Source organism: Cebus imitator, unplaced genomic scaffold, assembly GCF_001604975.1.
Source record: "Cebus imitator isolate Cc_AM_T3 unplaced genomic scaffold, Cebus_imitator-1.0 Scaffold8, whole genome shotgun sequence".
Taxonomy (NCBI): domain Eukaryota; kingdom Metazoa; phylum Chordata; class Mammalia; order Primates; family Cebidae; genus Cebus; species Cebus imitator.
The window spans coordinates 5,880,498-5,902,677 of record NW_016107323.1 but is presented as its reverse complement, the minus strand read 5'-3'; the positions used below and the strand labels follow the sequence as shown (position 1 = coordinate 5,902,677).

General features: G+C 47.0%; 1 protein-coding gene across 4 annotated transcripts; it reads right to left on the bottom strand.

Moving 5' to 3' along the window:
* Positions 1-21,055, bottom strand: DAO (D-amino acid oxidase). Of its 4 annotated transcripts, none has more exons than XM_017541388.2 (12): positions 20,692-20,912; positions 20,527-20,604; positions 16,028-16,230; positions 13,941-14,091; positions 10,797-10,873; positions 9,805-9,870; positions 7,634-7,688; positions 5,999-6,103; positions 3,823-3,905; positions 2,132-2,249; positions 1,444-1,542; positions 1-512 (listed from the first exon to the last, which is right to left on the bottom strand). In XM_017541388.2, the coding sequence occupies exons 3-12, from the start codon at positions 16,219-16,221 to the stop codon at positions 381-383; spliced, it is 1,080 nt and encodes a 359-aa protein (XP_017396877.1). In that variant the 5' UTR covers positions 16,222-16,230; positions 20,527-20,604; positions 20,692-20,912; the 3' UTR covers positions 1-380. The 4 variants fall into 4 exon arrangements, with proteins under 4 accessions (XP_017396877.1, XP_017396887.1, XP_017396882.1 ...); XM_017541398.2 differs by having other exon boundaries at positions 13,941-14,055; positions 20,692-20,906; XM_017541393.2 differs by lacking the exon at positions 20,527-20,604 and having other exon boundaries at positions 20,692-21,055.
* Positions 21,056-22,180: the final 1,125 nt, after the last annotated feature.

Sequence of the window (22,180 nt, the reverse complement as noted above, 5' to 3'; positions counted from 1 at the left end):
GTTGCCTTTGCTGCAGGACTTTTCAGAACATTTATTGTGTTAGTAATCAGGTTACTTAGCCTCAATTTTCTGTGGCCCTGGGAAGTTGGCCTCTTTGATTTTCTGAGCTTAGCCCTTTCTTCTGAAGACTCATGGAATCACAGCCACCAGCTGTTCTTTATAATGCCAGGCCCAGAGAAGGTAGAGGGATTTTGGCGATGAGAGGGGCCCCATGTGGGGCTGCACCCCTCTCCAGGCATGGACTTTATGGTTTTCTCTCATCTCATGCTTCTTTGGGGAAAGAAGTGAGGGATAAGCAATGGCTTATGAAGGAGCACATTGATTCGTTGGCTGAGGGGAAAAGGGACTGCTTGTGGGGCAGGCAGCCGTCCCTGGGGTCTTCAGAGGTGGGATGGTGGCATTCTGGACAACTTCTTTTCCTCCAGGATTCTCCCAAAGAGCTTGGCTGCCTCCAGGGCACATCCCCAGTGGATGGTGAGCCCGTAGCCTCCATGACCATAGTTGTGGATGACCTAGGAGAGACAAGAGAGAAGGTGGCCAGGTCTGAGAGGGACAGTGGAAAGAATAGATGAAGCTCTTCTGCCCTGGAAGGCTCAGGAGCCTCCTGAAGAGTCCTGGGCAAGGCCAGATGCCCCCTGAGTTTCTCTTGACACCCAGGTGGAATGGTAGGGACCCCCCGGAACAGTAGCAAGAGATGATGGGGCCACCACAAAATGGATATCTGGAAAATAGCTTTGAGTCAAATTCAAATCATATCCCAGCCCTGCTCTCCAGCTGTGGCCTGATTTGGGGAAGTAACTTCACCTCTTAATTCACCCCAGTTTCCTCATCTGCAGCATGAGGAGAACTGTCCCTATCCCAAAGAGCTCCAGAGGAGATTTAATAAGGTCATTCATGTAATGGACTTGCTGCTGTGTCTGGTGCAAGGTACACATCCAGCAGGTACTCATTTTCCTGATATTTGACCATAGACTAGAAAATCAACCCCATTCACCATTTCACCACCACCATTAACACTGCCATTGATACCATCATCTCTGCCACACCATTAACATCACCACTGAGACAGTTGGCACAGCCATGTTAACACTGCCTTTGAAATTGTCACCTCTGCTGCAGTATTAACATCCTTGAGAGTGTCATTTCCATCAGCACCAACTACCATCCCAACTCCCAATCACACCATTATCAACACTGATCTCATCAGCACCACATCACCTCCAGTAACATCACCATGCCCCCCTATGTAATCTTGAGCAGGTCCTTTACCATCATTGAGCCTCAATTTCCCCCATTTATAGAGGAGGGGATATTAACCACTACCACCCCTGCCTGCCAGGGAGCCTGTGTGGAACCTGAGATCAGACATGACTATTCCCTGAAAATGCCAGAACCATCTGGAGAGTGGAGGAGGGTATTGCTTTCCTTGCCATGGGCGCATACCTCTGTGTTTGAAGGTCCAACGTGAAGCTGTTCTCTTTCTAGCCGAATTTGGGGGCGTACTGGCCGGAAGCCAGTCCATTCACCAATAATTCTTGCATTCTGAAAAGAAAAGTACTGATCACTCATTTTCAGATTTTTTTGTCCTGCTGCCATTTTTAGGTAGTAGGGAGTTAGCTTTTAGAATCTCATCGCCACCGCCGGTATCATCACAGTCACCTTTATCAGTCACCACTACCACCAACACCATCTTCATCAGCTACCAACAACATTGCCATCACTGCTGCCACCCTTCCACCAATTCCATCATCAACCACCACCCTCGCCATCAGCCACCACCATAATGTTACCAATAGTCACCACCTTATCACCATCATTATTACCATTCGTGGGATTTCCTCACCATCAATACCAGCTACCCCTTCTACCCCCCTCCTCATCACCATCACTACTGTCATCATCACTTGCAGACAAACGTGAAAACCAAGGGCTCTCAGCCATGGCCAGGTACGATTCATTAGCCCATAGCCAGAACTTCCCTGTACATTGTCAAATTCTGTTACATTTCACATCCCTTGCTGGAATTAATTTGCCCAATTGTCCTAGTGGTGGCATCTTCCCACCCTGAAGTGTCCTCATGACCAAGCTGCTAGGACGTTGTCTAAGGCACTGCTGTTTCTCCCTACCTTACCTTCAGTGTGGGCTCCAGTCTGCAGCAGCTTTCCCAAATGGTGTTGTGGTCCTGGATATTGTTTTGTTCACTCCAGTTTCCCAACTGAAAGATGCCCCCAAGAGTAACTGTGTGGGCCCTGGATACAAATAAGGAGGGTCAAAGATGAAGGAAAAGAAGGCTTTGAGATGACTAAAGGTCATTACCATCAACCTTGTCACCTCTGCTAACAACAACACCATCACTACCTCAACTACCATTGTCACCACCATCAACACCCACCACTAACTCTTCCATCACCATTTCCATCAATGCTGTCACCTCTGTCAACAACATTGTCTTCCCAAATACCATTAATAGGTCATCACCATCCACCGCATTCACCATTTCACCACCACCATTAACAATGCCATGGATACTGCCATCGTCACCACACCATTAACATCGCCATTGAGACAACATGGTCGGTGCAATGATGTTATTAACATCGCCTTTGGGATTGTCAGCTCTGCTATGGTATTAATACCATCGACAGTGTCATTTCCATCAGCACCAACTACCATCCCAATCACACCTTCATCCACATTGATCTTGTCATCAGCACCAGGCCACCTCCATTAACATCACCACTCTACCACTCTTATGCCAATCACCACCCCCACGAACATTGTCTTCCCCATCAATACAATATTTTTCCTATTACCACCATTCCACTATCGACAATATTATCATCCCATGAACACCACCACTGGTTTCAGTGACACTGTCATTGCCACCATTAACATTACCATCACCATCAGCCCCAACCACCATTCCCATTCCCACTCCCATTATTGTCATTCACATCACTTTTTTTTTTTTTTGAGACAGGATCTCGCTCTGTGGTCCAGGCTGGAGTGCAGTGGTGTGATCACGGCTCACTGCATCCTTGACCTCCCAGGCTGAAGCAATCCTTCCACCTCGGCCTCCTGAGTAGCTGGGACCACAGGCGTATATCACCATGCCTGGCTAATTTTTGTAGAGACAGGGTCTCGTCATGTTGCCCGGACTGGCCTTGAACTCCCGGGCTCAAGCAATTCTCCCACATAGGCCTCCCAAAGTGCTGGGATTACAGGTGTGAGCCACCTACACACCACTTCTAGTGTCACTGCATCACATCCACTGCCTTTGTCTCCAGCATCACCGCTATTGTCATCCAAAAGAATGTTCACCGTAGACCTCAGCTGAGGCTGAGTCCACCTTCCCAGGAATTCAGTAGCTCAAACTCACTTTAACAACACTGAAAGGGGCCTGGCGCAGTGGCTCACACCTGTAATTCCAGCACTTTGGAAGGCGAGGTGGGTGGATCACCTGAGTCAGAAGTTCGAGACCAGCCTGGTCAACATGGTGAAACCCCATCTCTACTAAAAATACAAAAAATTAACTGGGCATGGTAGTGGGCACCTGTAATCTCAGCCACTTAGGAGGCTGAGGCGGAAGAATTGCTTGAACCCGGGAGGCAGAGGTTGTAGTAAGCCAAGATCACACCATTGCACTCCAGCCTGGGCAACAAGAACAAAATTCTGTCTTAAAAAAATAATTAGTAAATAAAAAAATAAACAAAAATATTGAAAGGGAACAACTGTGGGGAGGAAGGATCCTGGGGCAGGCAGCAGGGGAGGAAGAGGGCATGAAGGGGACACATATTCTGCCCTAGAACAGCCCAGTTTTACCCTGGGATGATGTATGGGCAATTGTAGATGCCGCTGTCTGGGTCATGGGTGAGAATGAAGTGCTTCATCCAAGGGGCATCCACCTGTTGAGTCAGGACAGGAAAGTCATCAGCAGAGGTGAGTCACTGGGGCTGCCCTTGCTCCCCTCTGTGTCCAGATGTCCTGATAAGAGTGGCTAGACCTCTCGTGACCCTACGACACAAGTCTGCACCTGACTGCTTGCCTCTCGCAGGAAGAGCCACCCTAATTGGCAGTCACCCCTGCTCCCTGAAACATTGCGTCTCCTCACCCACATGTCCTAAGAAAAGCCCCAGTACACACATGTAAATGTATACACATGAGAAATAAAAATAAAATTCTAAGCTCCCAACTGACTGAACAGATCCCCTCTTGGCCCCAGGAGCCCCAGAGAAATCTTGCATCTGAGTTCACAGCCACGATGGGATGGGAGGTCCGACACGCCTCATTATACACCCCGCCTTGATGACCTGATGAAAGGTAGGCTTTCTTCGCCAAGGGGTAAGCAGAAACCAGCCCTTTCAACAGACTCCACACTGATCATGTCAATGACCAGCTTATCTTCCCAGGTACAGAACTTCCTCCATTCCTTCTTTCTTCAAACCTTCGTCTTATCTTATGTAAAATATAGATTTACTGGGCACTACCTAAAGTCTCACAAGTATGGAATCATTTGTCTCACTGCTGCACCGTTCTCCCACTTTTTAAAAAAAAGCAAATGTATCAACACTAAATCTCCAGAGAACCTCTTTGGAAAACAAGAGTCACAGGTGCATCTGTGACTCGCATTTTTCCTGGGTGCGCCATAAACCTGGTTTATGGTTCCATAAACCTCGATGATTTGAGACTTATGCCTCAGTCACTCATTTTGGATGTCACAGTTATTGTTAACCCACATTAGGAACACACCCATGCACCCACACACACTTGCACACCTATGAACATTCACAGGTGCACATGCACACACACCCTCACACACATGGACACACATCCTCACACAGGCACACACCCTCACATACATACACACACACCCTCACACACATGCACACACACTCACATACATACACACACCCTCACATACATGCACACACCCTCACATACACACCCTCACATACATGCACACCCCCTCACATACATGCACTCACCCTCACATACATACCCTCACATACATGCACACACCCTCACATACACACCCTCACATACATGCACACACCCTCACACACACACACACACCCTCACATACATACACACACACCCTCACATACATACACACACACACCCTCACATACATGCACAGACATACCCTCACATACACACACAGCAAGAGGCAGCATGGAACAATGCCTCCACACACAGACACAGGCCCTTACGCCAGGTTGCCTGGGTTCCAATCCCAATTCCACTGCTTAGTATTGTGTGAACTTGTGCCTGTTACTTAACTCTTTGTGCCTCAGTTTCCTCATCTGTAAGATGGCAATAATGATATGGTAGTATCTAGCTCAAAGGGGTGTGGTAATCACTAAAGTAATTAAAACAATGGGCTGAGAGTGGTGGCTTACACTTGTAATTCCAGCACTTTGACAGGCCAAGGCGGGGGGATCACTTGGGCCCAGGCATTTGAGACCAGCCTGAACAACATGGTAAAACCCTGTCTCTACAAAATATTTAAAAATTAGCTGGGCATGGTGGTGGCATGTGCCTGTAGTCCCAGCTACTCAGTAGGCTGAGGTGGGAGATCACCTGAGCCTAGGAAGTCAAGGCTGCAGTGAGCCATGATTGAGATACTGCACTCTAGCCTGGGTAACAGAGGGAGACCCTGTTTCAATCACAATAACAACAATTAACACAATAAAGTGCTTAAGCCTGTATCTGGTGCTTGGTAAACACTCCATAAATGTTTGCTATTTTTCTTGCAATACAGGCATATGCTGCTCCCACATAAGTACAAGCCCATAAACGCATGCTTCACCATTAAGAGGAAATCCTGAAAGAGTGCAATGGAGGTCGGACAGGTTTGTTTTTTTAACATGTCAATTCCCGGCAGTCTGGGGGCTCCTCTAACAGATGCTCCCGATCTGTCCACTATCTTGAGAGATGAAATAGGCATGCAGAATGACCTTCCTAGTAACAAAACCAGGAGGCTCACCCTCACACTCACCTTAATGATCTGTCCCCGGCCTGGCTGCAGCAGAGGGTCTGGTTGCAGCGCCCCAGCCCATACCCCAGTGCAGTTGACAATCACGTCTGCGCCTTCTCTTGCCACCTGGTAGTGACCAACAGGGTAAGGTGTAGACCTTGGTATATGAAAGGCGGGAAAGACCCTGGTATTTCTGTTCTGTCTTCCCCTTTCTCCTATCCCCAATCTGTCCACTACCCGATGAACAGTAGGGAGAGGTCTCAATGAGGAATCAGAGGGGCCTGGCTCCAAATTTTCCCTCTGCCATTGATCTGATGTGTGACCTTGAAAGTGGCTCTTTACCTCCTTCACACTCAGCTGCCTCTGCAAAATGAGGCTGCCCATGCCTGTTTACAGGCTGCTATGAGGCTCCTATACAACTCTGCATATAAAAGTGGTTGTAAAGCAGTATTTCGGATGGAGGAAATCTTCCTGGAACCTCCCAAAAGAAGTCGGAATGGAAGCAGAGATAGTTCTCTTTCTCCTTATGACTTTTTTTTTTTTTTAGACAGAATCTCTCTCTGTCACCCAGGCCAGAGTGCAGTGGCGTGATCTCAGCTCACTGCAACCTCCACCTCCCAGGTTCAAGCGATTCTCCTGCCTCAGCCTCCCGAGTAGTTGAGACTACAGGTGCCTACCACCATGCCCAGCTAATTTTTGTATTTTTAGTAGAGATGGGATTTCACCATGTTGGCCAGGATAGCCTTGATCTCTTGACCTCGTGATCTGCCCACCTCAGCCTTCCAAAGTACTGGGATTACAGGCGTGAGCCACCACTCCCAGCCTTCTGACTCCTTTTAACTTTATTCTCTTGCCCTCTACTCTGCCAAGATATTTGCAGAAGACACGTTGAAACCCCTAGCTCTCTCTACAGATGAGATAATCAATGGTTCAGGCATGCGTGTTAGGCTCCCAAGCTCCCCAGCCCAGCCCCAGCGACTCTCATCCCAAGTCAGTCATGGGTCACACACATTGCAAGGTATGACTATTGTTCCTGAGTGAGTGACTGAGAATGAGGACTGCACTGAGTCGGCCATGTATCTCCAGTGTCCATCAGGGCCCGACCCAGAGCAGGTTAGTCTTCATAACACAGCACTAGTAGCTACGTGCACGGAGTGCCTTCCACATGCCAAGAAGGATTCTAGATGCAGGGATTGAATGAAGCCATATAACAAAGCTCTTGTTGCTGGTGCCTGGAGATGGTGGCTGCTCCTATCATTATTATTAGTGGTGGTGTTCCTTTAGAGGTGAGTCAGCTGAGGGCCTGAACTTTGCAGAAAAAAAACAAACCAGTTGTCAGTAGGGCTAGGAAACAACCAAATATCTGACCTTGGAGTGAGTGCAGCTGACACTGAGAAGAGGCAGCCAGCTCTCTAGCTCCAAAACTCACTGAGGCTCAGATATAAATTAGCCCCTAATGGCCACCATGATCCCAGTGTTCCTTTGTTCCCATGACCAACATTAAGGCAGAGACCTCCTTCAGAATACCTGAGTCCTCCTGCGGCAAGGGTCTGGGAATCCTAGGAGCCTGAGAAGGGGGCCCCCGACTTAGCAGCAGGAAGCACAGGCCTCCCCTCTTTTCCCTCCCCTATCCATCCCCGCAGCCCTGCAGCTCACCTCCTCAAAAGACTCCACCTTCCGCTGGAAGAACTTCACTCCCCTCTCCATTAACCTGGGATGGTCAAACACATCAAAAAGCCCAGCATTCAGTTCTCTGCCCCATCCCGCACAGGGATCTTTCCCAAAGAACCTACTGCGGACGTTACTCGCATGGGATGCTGCTTAAGAAGATGGCTGTGTAGTCAAATCAGCTCATGAGCACCTGGCTGGACTGGTGGTCCACAAAATCTCCCATGGGAAACCCAAGATGGTCCAAGCCCCTTGTTAAGCAGATGGAGTTGGAGAAGAGCCTTGCTGAAGGTCATAGAGTGAGTCAATGATGGAGCTGGAACTCAAACCCAGGCCTCTTAGCTACCAGTACTTCCTATGACCACCACATTGCTTTGTAACAGCAAGGGGGAGGAGATTCAGGGTAGAGAAGGGGAGAGCTGTACCAGTGCCAAATTCCCCTTTGTCAGGAGCTGGGCATGAGGAGGGAGGTAGGCTGAGGGCATCACCCTCTCTTTAAACATCCCATAGGAAAAACATCTATCACTATTAGAAATACACTAGAACCATTCAAAGAACAGGAAATAAAACAAAAAGAAGGTGAAGCATACCCTCATAACTATTTCACTTCCATAATTTCCTCAAGATAGAAAAACTATGGGGATGTTTTTCCTGGAAAAGATTGGACAAAAGTCATGTGTCCCCAAGTTAGGAGAAATAGCCATGTCTTCGTACAGTGATTCCCAAACATGGCTGATAACTAGAATCACCAGGGGACTTCTTAAAATGCAAATTTCTGATGGCTTACGCCCATAATCCAGCACTTTGGGAGGCTGAGGCAGGAGGATTGCTTGAGCCCAGGGGTTTGAGATCAACCTAGGCAACATAGTGAGACCACATCTCTACAAAAAAATTTAAAAATTAGATAAGTAGGAAAACCCACTTTTTATTTTAAAAAGAAAAAAGAAAAAGAAGAAAAATTAGATAGTTATGGTGGCACATGCATGTGGTCCCAGCTACTTTGGAAGCTGAGGTAGGAGGATCACTTGAGCCTAGGAGGTTGAGGCTGCTGTGAGCTGTGTTCATGCCACTACCTTCCAGCCTGGGTGACAGGGTAAGATTTTGTCTCAAAAAAAGAAAGAAAGAAAGAAAGAAAAGAAAAGAAGGAAAGAAAATTTCTGAACCTTATTCCAGAAGTTCTAATTCGGTAGGTATAAAGTGGGGTCCTGAAATCTACATTTTAAAGAGTCTTCTGAGGTCAACTGAAAAAAGCCACCACACATTCCATGTATTTTTAATCTTTTTTTTTTTTTTTTTTTCATGGTCTTGCTGTCAGCCAGGTTGGAATGCAGTGGTGTGAACACAGCTCACTGCAGCCTCCACCTCCCAGGATCAAGCCATCCTCCCACTTCAGTCTCCTAAGTAGCTGGGACTATAGTGTGCACCATTACTCCTGGCTAATTTTTGCATTTTTCTGTAGAGACAGGGTTTCACCGTGTTGCCCGAGCTGGTCTTGAACTCCTGGGCTCAAGTGATCTGCCCACCTCAGCCTCCCAAAATGCTAGGATTACAGGTATGAACCACCATGCCTGGCCTAAAAATCTTAATAAAATAGTAATATATAAAAAATGTATGGAATCTCCCTTAATATGAATGTATATGACTGTAAATACCAATGTATCTCTCAAGTGAGTGTTCACCAATTTAGAACATGGCAAGATTCCTATTAACATTAGAAACAAGGCAAGGACATCCACTATCATCTGTATGAGTAACATTGTTGTAGAGGTATTGGCCAAAGCAGTTAGAGAAGAAAAAAAAAAAGAGAGAAGGAGTTAAAAATAAAAGTCAGCTTATATTTTGCAGATGATGTAAACATATCTGGAAATCTTAAAAGAATACATTTAAAACCATTACACCAACATTAGGGATCTGAAAGAGGTTGTTAATAGACATCACGTGTGAACAGCTGCCCAGGTGGTTCTGATGCCCAGCTAGGCTCAGGAACCACTGTCTCTGTAGCCAGTGGTGATCAGCACCAAGGACAGCTCCCACACCAGGCCTAAGGGTTTTGTTCAAACCTTGGGATTTGTCCATGCAGGGGGAATCCCATGAACCATCTTCTACTACAGCTTGGTCTCTGAGAGGTGCCTCCCTCAAAGTGAAGCTTAAAATCTCACCTTTCATTCAGCCACTGTAGATAGTTCGTTCCCTCCAGAATTAGGCTTGTGTGGAACCAGCCATAGCTAGAGTCACAGCAGGCAAAAGGTGGAAATAAAGGTAAAAATCAGAGCTCTATTTGAAGGCTGTGAAATGGAGGTGGGAGCAGTGTTGTTCTGTGGGCCCAAAGGGTAATGCCAGGACTACAAGCTGCAGTTCAAGGGGGGGAAGTGATTTTGAACTCAATGCAAGGACAATTTTTCCATCAGACAAGGCCATCCCTGACATTGGAGATTGGATGTGCATTTTAGAGGGGATTCAGGCGTGGGGTGGGGTGAGGAGAAGATCAGAGAGGCATCAGGCTGTAAAGAAAAGAAAGGAGGGGTGTGGGGTTATACAGACTGGGTTGGAATCCCAGTTTGGCCACTTGGCTGTGTGATCTTAGGAAGTCACTTAGCCTCTTTTTTTTTTGAGATAGTCTCACTCTGTCACCAGGCTGAAGTGCAGTGGCACCATCTCTGACTCTCTGGTTCAAGTGATTCTCCTGCCTCAGCCTCCCGAGTAGCTGGGATTACAGGCACACACAACCACACCCAGATAATTTTTGTATTTTTGTAGAGACGGGGTTTCACCATGTTGCCAGGATGGTCTAGATCTCCTGACCTCATGAGCCATCTGCCTTGGCCTCCCAAAGTGCTGGGATTACAGGTGTGAGCCACCGCACCCGGCTGTCACTTAGCCTCTTTAAACTCAGTATCTTCATCTGCAAAACAAGATGGTGATATGGAGCTTCTGGGCTTGAGATCTGTGATTTCATGCCCCCTATTCTCCCAGCCCAAAGACCAGTTTGAGTGGATGGCCTCTCTGAAGGCGCTGGACCAAGGACCAGGAGACCAAGGTACCAGGGCCTGGGTGGGACAGGAAATCTGGTGCCTCTATCCTCTGCTGCCTCTGGACAGGTCCATCTAACTTGTGGGGCTCCAGCCCCCTTTGTCTGTGACAGTAAACTCACCTGTAATCTGGAAATATATCCAGCTCTCTGGGGGTCAGCTTCCGAAATCCCAGAATTGCATCCTTCCAGGAAGGATCCTAAGAGGAAAGAGAACGGGGTGCCAGGAGGGACGGAAGTCAATAATGATGATAATGGGCCAGGTGCAGTGGCTCACACCTGTAATCCCAGCATGCTGGGAACCTGAAACAGGTGGATCACCTGAGCTCAGGGGCTCCAGACCAGCCTAGCCAACACAGTGAAACACCATCTCTAGTAAAAAAAAAAAAAAAAAAAGTAGCAAGACAGGTGGTGCATGCTTGTAATCCCAGACACTCAGGAGGCTGAGATAGACTCAGTTTTCTTGCTTGTGTCATGATTATTATCACTCTTGGCCAGGCGCAGTGGCTTGCGCCTATAATCCCAACACTTTGGGAGGCCAAGGCAGGCAGATCATTTGAAGTCAGGAGTTTAAGACCAGCCTGGCCATCATGGTGAAACCCCCTCTCTATTAAAAATTCAAAAATTAGGCAGGCACGGTGGTGCACACCTGTAATCCCAGCACTTTGGGAGGCTGAGGGAGGTGGATCAGGAGGTCAAGAGATCGAGACCATTCTGGCCAACATGGTGAAACCCTGTCTCTACTAAAAATACAAAAAATTAGCTGGGCATGGTGGCATATGCTTGTCATCCCAGCTACTCGGGAGGCTGAGGCAGGAGAATCATTTGAACCCAGGAGGCGGAGGTGGCAGCGAGCCGAGATCATACCATTCCACTCCAGCCTGGGCAGCACAGTGAGACCCTGTCTCAAAAAAAAAAAAAATTCTTTTGGTCCCCTGAAAGGTAAAGAAGATAATACAAGAGCTTCTGAAAGAAGCACTACACATAGAAAAGGAACAACCAATATCAGCCTTTCCAAAAAATATACCAAAAAGTAAAGAGCATCAACATAATGAAGAATTTACATCAACTAATGGGCAAAACAGCCAGCTAGCATCAAATGCAGTATTAAACTCACATATATTGTTATTAATCTTAAATTTAAATCGACTAAATGCCCCAATCAAAAGACACAGACAGGCAAATTGGATAAAAAGCCAAAACCCATCAATATGCTGCATCCAGACCCATCTCACATGCAAGGATACACAAAGACTCAAAACAAAGAGATGGAGAAAAATTTACCAACCAAATGGAGAGCAAAAATAAATAAATAAATAAAAAGCAGGAGTTACAATTCTCGCCTCTGATAAAATAGACTTTAAAGCAACAAAGATCAAAAGAGGCAAAGAAGGACATTACACAGTGGTAAAAGGATCAATGCAACTGGAAGAGCTAATGATCTTAAATATATATGCGCCCGATTCAGGAGCACCCAGATACATAAGACTTATAAAGAGACTTAGACCCCCAAGCAATAATAGTGGGAGACTTTAACATCAATATTAGACAGATCAACGAGACAGAAAATTAACAAGGATATCCAGGACTTGAACTCAGATCCAGAACAACTAAACTTAATGAACATCTATAGAACTCTCCACTTCAAATACACAAAATATATACTCTTATCAGTACCACATCACACCTATTCTAAAAGTGAAGTAAATCATTCCTCAATAATTGTATAGCATTTCACAGGTTCAAATGAAATATTGGTTGGCTGCTTGTTTGTTATTTTCTTCTATCATTTCTTCCTGTCTCCATTATTAAGCACAATTATTGGCATAAAAGAGGTTTTCAATACCCGTTTTTAAAAGACTGCATTCTAGCCTGGGCAATAAAGCAACACTCCCGTTCTCTCTCCCTCTTCCTCTTCCTCTTTCTTCCTCTCCTTCATTCTTTTTTTTTTCTTTTTTTCTTAAAAAAAATCATATTTGTTTTAAAGAAAAAAAAAGGCAAGCTACATATTTGGGGAAAATAGTTGTAATAAATACAGCTATCAAGAGACTCATCAGAATAAAGAATTCTTACAAAGTAAATGACAGAAAAAAATAACCAATTTTTAAGAATGGGTAAATGACTCGAATGGGCACTTCATAAAAAGGGATATCCAAATGTCTAATAAATGTATGGAAAAATGTTCTATAACACTACCAGAAAACTGCAAATTAAAATCACAACTCATTAGAATGGCCAAAATTTTAAAGGATGGGTGACAGACGTATGGGCAAAGACTAGAGCTCTCACCCATAGCTAGAAGAAATATAGGTACAATGACTTTAGAAAACCACTTGACAGTATCTACTGAAGCTAGAAATTCTACTCCTAAGTATCTGCCCCAAGAAAATTCGTGTATGTCCACCAAAAAACATACAGGGATAGTCTCTAATTTTTTCACGTAGCCAAAAGAAAAAAAAAAAAAAAAAAAAACTCCTAAAGGTATATTATTTAAAAAAAAAAAAAAAAAAAAAGAAGATAATATGGATAGAGCCCTTAGCACAGTGCTAAAGTTTGAATGAACCTTGAGATCTGGCATGGGGCTCTGGGCACAGAGCCAGACTACCCTCTCTCCAAGCAGCCTGAGCAAACCCTCCCAGGGCTGGGATGTTCCTGTTAGCACATTGGGTACCATGTAGTCACAGATAGCCTGGGTTCAAATCCCAGCTTTGCCACTGGCAAACTCTATGGCCTTGGGCAAGTTACTCCATTTCTTGAAGCCTCTGTTTTCTCATCTGTTAAGTGAGGCTAAGGACAGCACTTATCTCCCGGTTATTGAGAGAATTAAATGAGTCACTAGCTGTCGATTAGTTAGGACTGGGCCTGGCACATAATAAATGCTTTGGCAGTTTTTGCTATGATGAGTATTTTATTACATCTTGATAAAAAGTCCTGGCACCTTCAGGAGCACATGAAACCTTTTGGCTTCAGCAGCAAGTGCCTGCACTGCAGAACATGTGTGCATTTTAACCATGCTAATCAAAGGCTGGTTTCCATGGACACCAGAAGATTCTTTGTCTTCTGTCAATTTAACAGCAAAATTTGAAACAAAAATAATTTTTCAAAGCAAAAATAAAATTTAAACCAAACCTGTTTTGAACCCAGGAGTCTGCTGCCTACAAGACTCAAAGCACCCCGCCCTCATCTGTGATTAAGGCTGTGCCGCATGCACCCTCACCATCCCAGCCCTGCATGCTCATCCTTCGTGGTCCAGAACTGCTCACCTACCGGGATGGCTTTATGGAAGAGGTTGTAGCCCGAGATTAGGAACAGGCCCATTTTTTCAGCGTTGGGAGAATGGACGTGGCTCAGGAGATAGTCGAAGGTCTGTTGGTTCCAGTCCCTGGAAGGGTCACGAAGAGTTCGGTCACCCAATGCCCTGAGCTAGGCAAAAAACCTTAAGTCAGCTGGCATGGGGCTGTGGCATGATCAGGAGCTTGGGGTGTATCCAAAACCCAGAAATCCACCACGTTCACTCTTATAGCTCCCCAAATGCCTTGGGTCTTCTCCCTCCCAAATTTTCTAATATTTCCCCATTAATAGGATAAAGAAGAGAGGGAATGAAGGCTGCCCCATCATAACCATTTGGTGTACACCTCCAGCATGGGATTACCTGGCTAATGAGTTCAGTGAAGGCCTTGACCTGGCTTTGGGGATTATGAGCCGCACTGTTCAGCCTGGCTGCAGGCACCCCTCCTTGGAAACACTGGTGGCAGACATCGACTTGCAGCTCCTAAAACTTTTCCTCCTCCCCCTGGGCACATAGCTCACCTACATTTCCTAGACCCTCTTGCAGCTAAATGTGACCGTGTGATTTGTTTGTGGCCAAGGGATTCTAAAGACTGCACGAGTGGTCCTGCGTGATCCTTCCGCAGTCAGAGGCCCATGACAATGGTGACATTAAGGTGACCTCAGGAGCCTCGTGGAAAAATGACAGAGCCATGAGATGGAAGGAGCCTGGGCCCCTGAATCACTGCCCACTGATCAGAAACATTGGTTTTTTATAGGTGTGTGAATTAAAATTCTGGCTGGGTGCAGTGGCTCATGCCTATAATCCCAGCACTTCAGAAGGCTGAGGCAGGAGGGTCACTTGAGGTCAGGAGTTTGAGACTAGCCTGGGTAACATAGAGAGACCCTGGCTCTACAAAAAATAAAGAAAATTAGCCAGGTGTGATGGCATGCAGCTGTTTGAGCTGTTATTCATTGGGCTTTCCATTTGCTGAGGCAGCTGGCAGTTTCTAAACTAACATAATCACCTTTGCAACTTCTTTGATAACTCAGTGCATCCATCCACCCACTTAGAAGTTTTCCAGATTCGGCTATGTGCGATGGCTCACACCTGTAATCCCAGTGATTTGGGAGGCGGAGGAGGGAAGATCACTTGAGCCCAGGAGTTCAAGACCAGCCTGAGCAACAGAGTGCGACCCTGTCTCTATTTTAAAAGATAAAAATTTGGCCAGGCACGGTGGCTTACGCCAGTAATGCCAGCACTTTGGGAGGCCAAGGCAGGCAGATCACCTGAGGTCAAAAGTTCGAGATCAGCCTGGCCAACATGGTGAAACTCTGTCTCTACTAAAAATACAAAAATTAGCCAGGCATGGTGGCAGGTGCCTATAATCCCAGCTACTCGGGGGGCTGAGGCAGAAGAGTCGCTTCTACCTGGGAGGCGGAGGTTGCAGTGAGCCAGGATCATGCCATTGCACTCCAGCCTGGGTGACAAAAGTGAAACTCAATCTCAATAAATAAATAAATAAATAAATATTTATAAATTTTAAAAGAGGAAGTTTTCCAGATTCACCAACCATGTGGTATTGACAGCCACCCATTTTAGGGAAGACGAGTCAACGCCTCCAAGTATCTGGCACAGAGTAAGGGGCTTAACATTTATGAATCTTTTCTATATTTTGTTCCTTGAGACAGAGTCTCACTCTGTCGCAAGTGCAGTGGCAGAATCTCAGCTCACTGCCACCTCCACCTCCTGGGTTCAAGCGATTTTCCTGCCTCAGCCTCCCGAGTAGCTGGGATTATAGACATGTGTATCACCACACCCTGCTAATTTGTTGTATTTTTAGTAGAGACAGGGTTTCACCATGTTGCCCAGGCTGGTCTGGAACTTCTGGCTTCAAGTGATCCTCCCACCTCAACCTCCCAAAGTGCTGGGATTACAGGTGTGAGCCACCACGCCTGGCATTTTCTTTATTTTGCTAGATCAGAGCTTCCACAAGGGGTTTGCTCTTGGTGATGGGAACCCTGACCCCCTCTGCAGACTCAATCCCATGGGCTCCCCAGGCTATCATATGTGACCCTCAACTCACGCCTCCTGTGGGTTGCTGCTGTCAGAGACGTAGGGCTGCCAGAGGCCAGCAGCCACGTCGGTGGTGGTGAGCGGCGTGAAGCGGTCCGCATAGACCTTTATGTCCAGTGGCTGTAGGACTGAGTGGTAGCGCTCATGGATGCAGAGGGCGGTGGACAGCCCGATGACTCCCGCTCCGATCACCACCACATGCATCGTACCAGCCTGTAGGAAGGAAGGGTTGAGGCACACCATCATCGCCATCATTTCCACCATCCTCACTGCCATTGCCACCATCCACTGAAGGCTTAGAAACTGCCAGACACCACCAAGCCCTTTTTATATTTGATCTTCCCAATGACCCGAGGGAGATAGGGATACCATTGTTCCCATTTCGCAAATGGAAAAAAACTGAGGTATGGGGAAGTGACCAAGACTTGCCCACAGTCACATGGTTGGTAAATGATGCCACTGTCTCTGGGGAGCCTCCCCAGACACCCTGTTTCTGGACTGGGAATAGAAAAGACCCAGCAGAGCACCTGAGCAACTGGAGGCTGGGTAGGCCAGTGGTTAGTGCAATGGGCTCTGTCTTCAGGACTCAGCTCTGCCACCTACTGGCCATTAACCTGGGGGAAGATGCTTCAACCTCTAACAACCATACTTCAGGGGATGGATGGGAAATTGAACAAGTTACCAAAGGTAACAAATTGAACAAGCTGCCGGGTGCAAAGGAAGTGATGTGCTGACATTTGTGCAGCACCTACTGTGAGCCAGTTGGCCCCGGCACTAAGTGCTTCACAAGCATCAGTTCATCCAAGTATCCCAACACTCTTCTGAGGTAGAGGCTGCTGTTATCGGTCCCGTTTTACAGAGGAGGAAGCTGAGGTTCAGAGAGGCGATGTGACTTACCTGAAGTCACGCAGCCAGTTAAGTGGTGCAGCTGGGACTTAATTTCAATTTGAGTAAACTCAACACACACTTAATGCCCACCTACTATGTGCCAGGCTAGCAAATGCGGCTATGAGCATGACAGATGCAGTGTCTGGCCTCAGAACTTGGTCTTCCAGCACAGAACTCCACCTGCCTTGGGGCACAGGGCTAATCGAGCCCTGAGAAGTTTAGAAGCCTACCAGCTTTTACCCTTGAAGCCGCTTAGGCCTGCACAGCAGGGAAATATTCTGCAGGCTCCTGCTGAGGCAGAACAAGAGAATTGTTTGTGCCCAGAAAAGCCAAATTCAACTTTCCCTCCTCTTCGCTCACAACTCTCTTCCTGCAGACCTCAGCTCCTGGCAACTCGGTGGCCCTGGACAGTGGGACATTCTTAATATGGCCTAGTTTTATAAAGGAGGGAAAAACGGCTCCAGCCCACAAGAACTGGACTCTGTTGGGGTTTCAGAAGCCAAGTTGGAGATAGAATCAACAAACAGAAAGGTATCATTCCTCTAGGCGATTCTCCTTCCAGCTTCCAGCCTGAGCTTGGATTCCGGGACATAGGGGACAGCCCCTCTCAGGGACTCCTGGCCTCCTCTCTTCCCTCTTCCCCCATACTTTGCCTCTGGAGATACAATCTCCTCATCTGTGAAATGGGGGTAATCCTCATCTCACAGGGCCATTTTAAGGATTAAATGAGAAGTTTAGCAAAAGTTCTTGTACAATGCCTGGCAGAGTAAACCCTCAACACACAGCAGCCTCCTTCTGTCTCCCAGCACTTTGAAATCACATTGAACAAAAGCATTGCAGGAACAAAAGAAGAGAGGGAGAAAGGAGAGGCAGAGTCAGAGCTGGCTTCACTTCTGCCTTTCTGTGTGACCTTGGCTAAGTTAATTCCCCTCTCTGAGCTTTTTGACTGTCTGCATGATTTCTGGAGCGCTGACCACTATTTTTTTCTTTTTTTAAGAGACAAGGTCTCACTCTGTCACCCAGGCTGGAGTACAGTGGCATGATCACAGCTCACTGCCACCTCCAATTCCTGGGCTCAAGCGATCCTCCCACCTCAGCCTTCCAAAGCACTGGGCTTTCAGGTGTGAGCCATTGTACCCATCCCCTTGACCATTTTTATATGTTAACAATGAGAAGGCAGAAGAATAAAGGGCTTTCTGTGTTTTGCAAATTCTCCATGATGAATCCAAGAGACAGCACGGCCTGGCCTGAGGGTCAGACAGACGCAGGTTCACAGCCTGACTCAGGCACACACCTGCCATGTAATCCCGGGCAAGTTCAACCTGACTGACTGAGTGAGGGTGACCAACCTCCCCAGCTTGCCCAGGACTGAGGGTCCTCCCAGGATGCAGACTTTCGACTAAAAGTTAGTGTGTGAGAGTCTCAGGCAAACCAGAGTGAGTGGGTTAATCCTAATTGAGCCTCAGTTTCCTCGTCTACAAACTTTTTTTTTTTTGAGACAGAGTTTCACTCTTGTCACCCAGGCTGGAGTGCAATGGCACAATCTCAGCTCCCTGCAGCCCACCGCCTCCCGGGTTCAAGCGATTCTTCTGCCTCAGCCTCCCAAGTAGCTGGGATTACAGGTATGCACCACCACGTGCAGCTAATTTTTGTATTTTTAGTAGAGACGGGGTTTCCCCGTGTTGGCCAGGCTAGTCTCAAACTCTTGATCTCAGGTGATTTGCCAGCCTCAGCCTCCCAAAATGCTGGGACTACAGGCATGAGCCACCATGCCTGACCTCATCTATAAACTTTTATGAGAGCAGACATAGCTCCTTGCCTTATTGTCTCCTCACTGAAATATCAGCTCCTGGACACCCAGGTGGTGAGAGATAGAGCCCAGGCCAGCCTGACGCATAAGCCTGTGTGCTTAAACACCGTACTTGCCAGTAAATCAAACGGTTTGAAAAATCTGAGAATCAAGCAGGTAAAGAGGAATAGCCGAAGCTTCAGAGTCCTGCATTTCAAAAATAAAATAAAATATAAAATAAAACAAAATAAAATAAAATGTCTGTAGGAATTTTTAGAGCGTTGGTGGGAATAGAACGGAAAATGAAAAATGGCCGGGCGCAGTGGCTCACGCCTGTAATCCCAGCACTTTGGGAGATCAAGCTTGGTGGATCACTTGAGGTCGGGAGTTCAAGACTAGCCTGGCCAACATGGCAAAACCTGTCTCTACTAAAAATACAAAAAATTAGCCAGGCATGGTGGCGCATGCCTGAAAATCCAGCTACTCAGGAGGCCGAGACAGGAGAATCGTTTGAACCCAGTAGGTGGAGGTTGCAGTGGGCCCAAATCACACCATTGCACTCCAGCCTGGGCAAAAAGAATAAAACTCAAAAAAAAAAAAAAAAAAAATTGAAAAGGGAAAAAATGTGAGTCCTAAGTCAATTATCTTTTTAAAAAGCATTCATTATATGAGTCAAAGTTGATACTGATTATAGCAACTTGTGTGTGTGTGCATGTGTATGTATTAAAATGCAAAAGACATGCATGAGGTCCTTATGACAAGCCAGAGCCAGATTGTCAGATCAGGCAGACCCAGCGTCGGGTAAAATCATTTATGCGTGTAGGGAATGAACTCTTGGACTTAAGTGCACCCAGCTCAGTTATTCAGTTGGACATTTTCGTGTTGTTGCTGATGTTTTTATTAGTATTGCATTTCTCCTCTGTTTTATGCCATTACTTCAACCCAGCAAGCTTGGAGTATACATCCCAGAAGATGCAAACAGCTGGGATTATTTTATATATATATATATATATATATATATATATATATATATATATTGTGTGTGTGTGTGTGTGTGTGTGTGTGTATTAGAATGTCTGTGTAAGTATGGAGCAGGAGGGGAACCAACGTATTTTGGTCTCAGCCACTTGCCAAACGCAAGTAGAGGCAGTACACACATAATCCTCTTAATCCTCTCAACTGCTCTAGGAAGTAGGGACAGTTATTGCTCTCATTCTGGAGGCTGGGACTGAGGTTCAGGGAGGAGAAGCCACCCACCCAAGGTTACACAGTCAGTGTGGGATAGCATTCGGATTGAGACCCAGTTCTATCGGTGCTTTCTGCCTTGCTCCAAAAAAATATTTAGGCAGTCGGCATGCAGTCACCATTTGATGCTTTCTGCTTGTCTTTCAGTCTTGCATTTATCTGCCTACGACCCCCCTTGTCCCCGAGAAGGCAATCCGAGACAGCTGATGCCTTTGATAGCTACGTGCTCATAGCAAAGAATATGAAAGACTTGTTTTAAAAAAAATCAGTAAGCCAGAGGTGAGGCATTTGAATGATAATCAGTTCTCCCTGGTTGCATCACATGGCTACTTCCTATGAAGTTGTTATTTACACAGTTTATCCTTGAAATGGAACAGAAGCTATAAAAGCTTGAGAACCAGGCTACCAACTTCCCCACCAAAAATAATAATAATTACCATTTGAGTCCTTGCTAAATGCCTAGATCTGTTCTAAGCATTTTACATGCATCACCTCTTTTAACACTCAGATTCACCCTGTAAGAGGGGAGCTGTGATCCGCATGTTCCAGATGAAGAAACCGAGGCTTGGGGAGGGGACGCCACTCATCTGTGGTCTCTCTGCTGGATGTTTGAGAGGCTGAGTCTCTCCTTTCCAGTCACTTGCCTTGGGCTATAACGTTGAGCCCTGTTTGACATTGGGAAGACAAGAAATCCTTTGCCTCTCCCCTCTCCCAGCCCCCGTCCCCAGCTCAAAGGTGCATCTGCCACTCACCGGAGGTACCAAATTGTTGGAGAGACCACACAACTGCAGTGAGGAGACACAGGATGCTACCTCGCAGGGGGAAGTTCCTGATCCCGGGGCCTCTTGTCTCCAGCCCTCTGTCCGTCAGCCCGCACTGGAGCGCAGGGGCAAAGTCTGGAGCTGTGGACAGGGCACGGCTCAAGGGGTGGGGCTCGGCAGTGCACTGCCCACAGAGACTGGACCCAGGCCCAGCTGGGAGACCTCGCCTACCCTCACTCCCCGTCACTGAAAAGTTGCCTGACTTTTCTGGCTGATCTCAAGCCCCTGTGGACAGGCCTCGGGGGAGGGTGGACGGGCATTCGCGGAGGGCTGATGAGCACAAGGCCTGTCTCTCTGGCCAGCTGGAGAGGATCCCCTTTCTTCCCTCTTCCTGCTGCCACCCTGGGGGAGGACTAGGATGTTCCCTGGTGCACTGTGGATCTGGCCTGCAGGGTGGAGGGTGGTCAGCCTGGCAACCCCTGAGGGGAGAGCAGAGGCACAAGACAGGGGCTCCCAGGGCCAGCCCGATGCCATTCCAGGACGCTGGGGGATGAGGCCAAGGAGACACTGGAGGTGACGCCTGTGTGGGCCTTGAGGATGCGTGGCTCTTTGCTCCCGTATCCCAGAGACGCAAGCGGCAGGACTCCAGACCCTTGCTCTGCCAGGGATAGACATGGAGCTACGATTTTTAGAGCCCAGAGACATGACTGTACAGATGGGAAGACTGAGGCCCAAGAGACAGACCGAGCAGCCCAGAGGGAGGCTTTCTTCTTTGGGTCAGCTTTAGCAATCCAGCCTCTAACACCCTGCCTTTAGAATCATCAATTAAAAAGTCGAAGATGAAATCAGAAAATGCATGCAAAATACTCAGTGCATAGTATTGTATTGTTTCTTAAGAGACAGCATCCGCTGGGCGCAGTGGCTCAGGCCTATAATCCCGACACTTGAGGAGGCCGTGGTGAATAGATCACCTGAGGTCAGGAGTTCAAGATAGCCTGGCCAACATGGTGAAAGTCCGTCTCTACTGAAAAAAACAAAAGAAATCAGCCAAGAGTGGAGGTGTGTGCCTATAATGCTAGCTACTCAGAAGGCTGAGGCAGGAGACTCACTTGAACCTGGGCAGCGGAGGTTGCAGTGAGCTGAGATGGCAACACTGCACACACCAGCCTGGGAAACAGAGTGAGACTCTGTCTTAAAAAAAAAAAAAAAAATGGAAAGAAAAGAAAAAAGAAAAAGAAGAGAAACAAGGAGGTCAGGCGGGCGCATGGCTCATGCCTGTAATCCCAGCGCTTTGGGAGGCTGAGGCGGATGGATCACTTGAGGATAGGAGTTCGAGACCAGCCTTCTTTCATATGTTAAAATTCATCAAGCTGCATATTTAAAATTAAGATTAATGTACTTAACACAATTAGAGAAGAAAGAGAAAAGGAGAGAGGAAGTAAGGAATAAAGGAAGGAAGGAGGGAGAGAGTGGAGGGAGG

Coding starts and splice junctions, on each gene's coding strand:
- DAO (XM_017541393.2), bottom strand. CDS start 16,221: ATGCATGTGGTGGTGATCGGAGCGGGAGTCATCGGGCTGTCCACCGCC. Junction 9,871..10,796: donor GATATATTTCCAGATTACAG/GTGAGTTTACTG, acceptor CTGTGACTCTAG/CTATGGCTGGTTCCACACAA. Junction 1,543..2,131: donor GACTGGAGCCCACACTGAAG/GTAAGGTAGGGA, acceptor TTTTCTTTTCAG/AATGCAAGAATTATTGGTGA.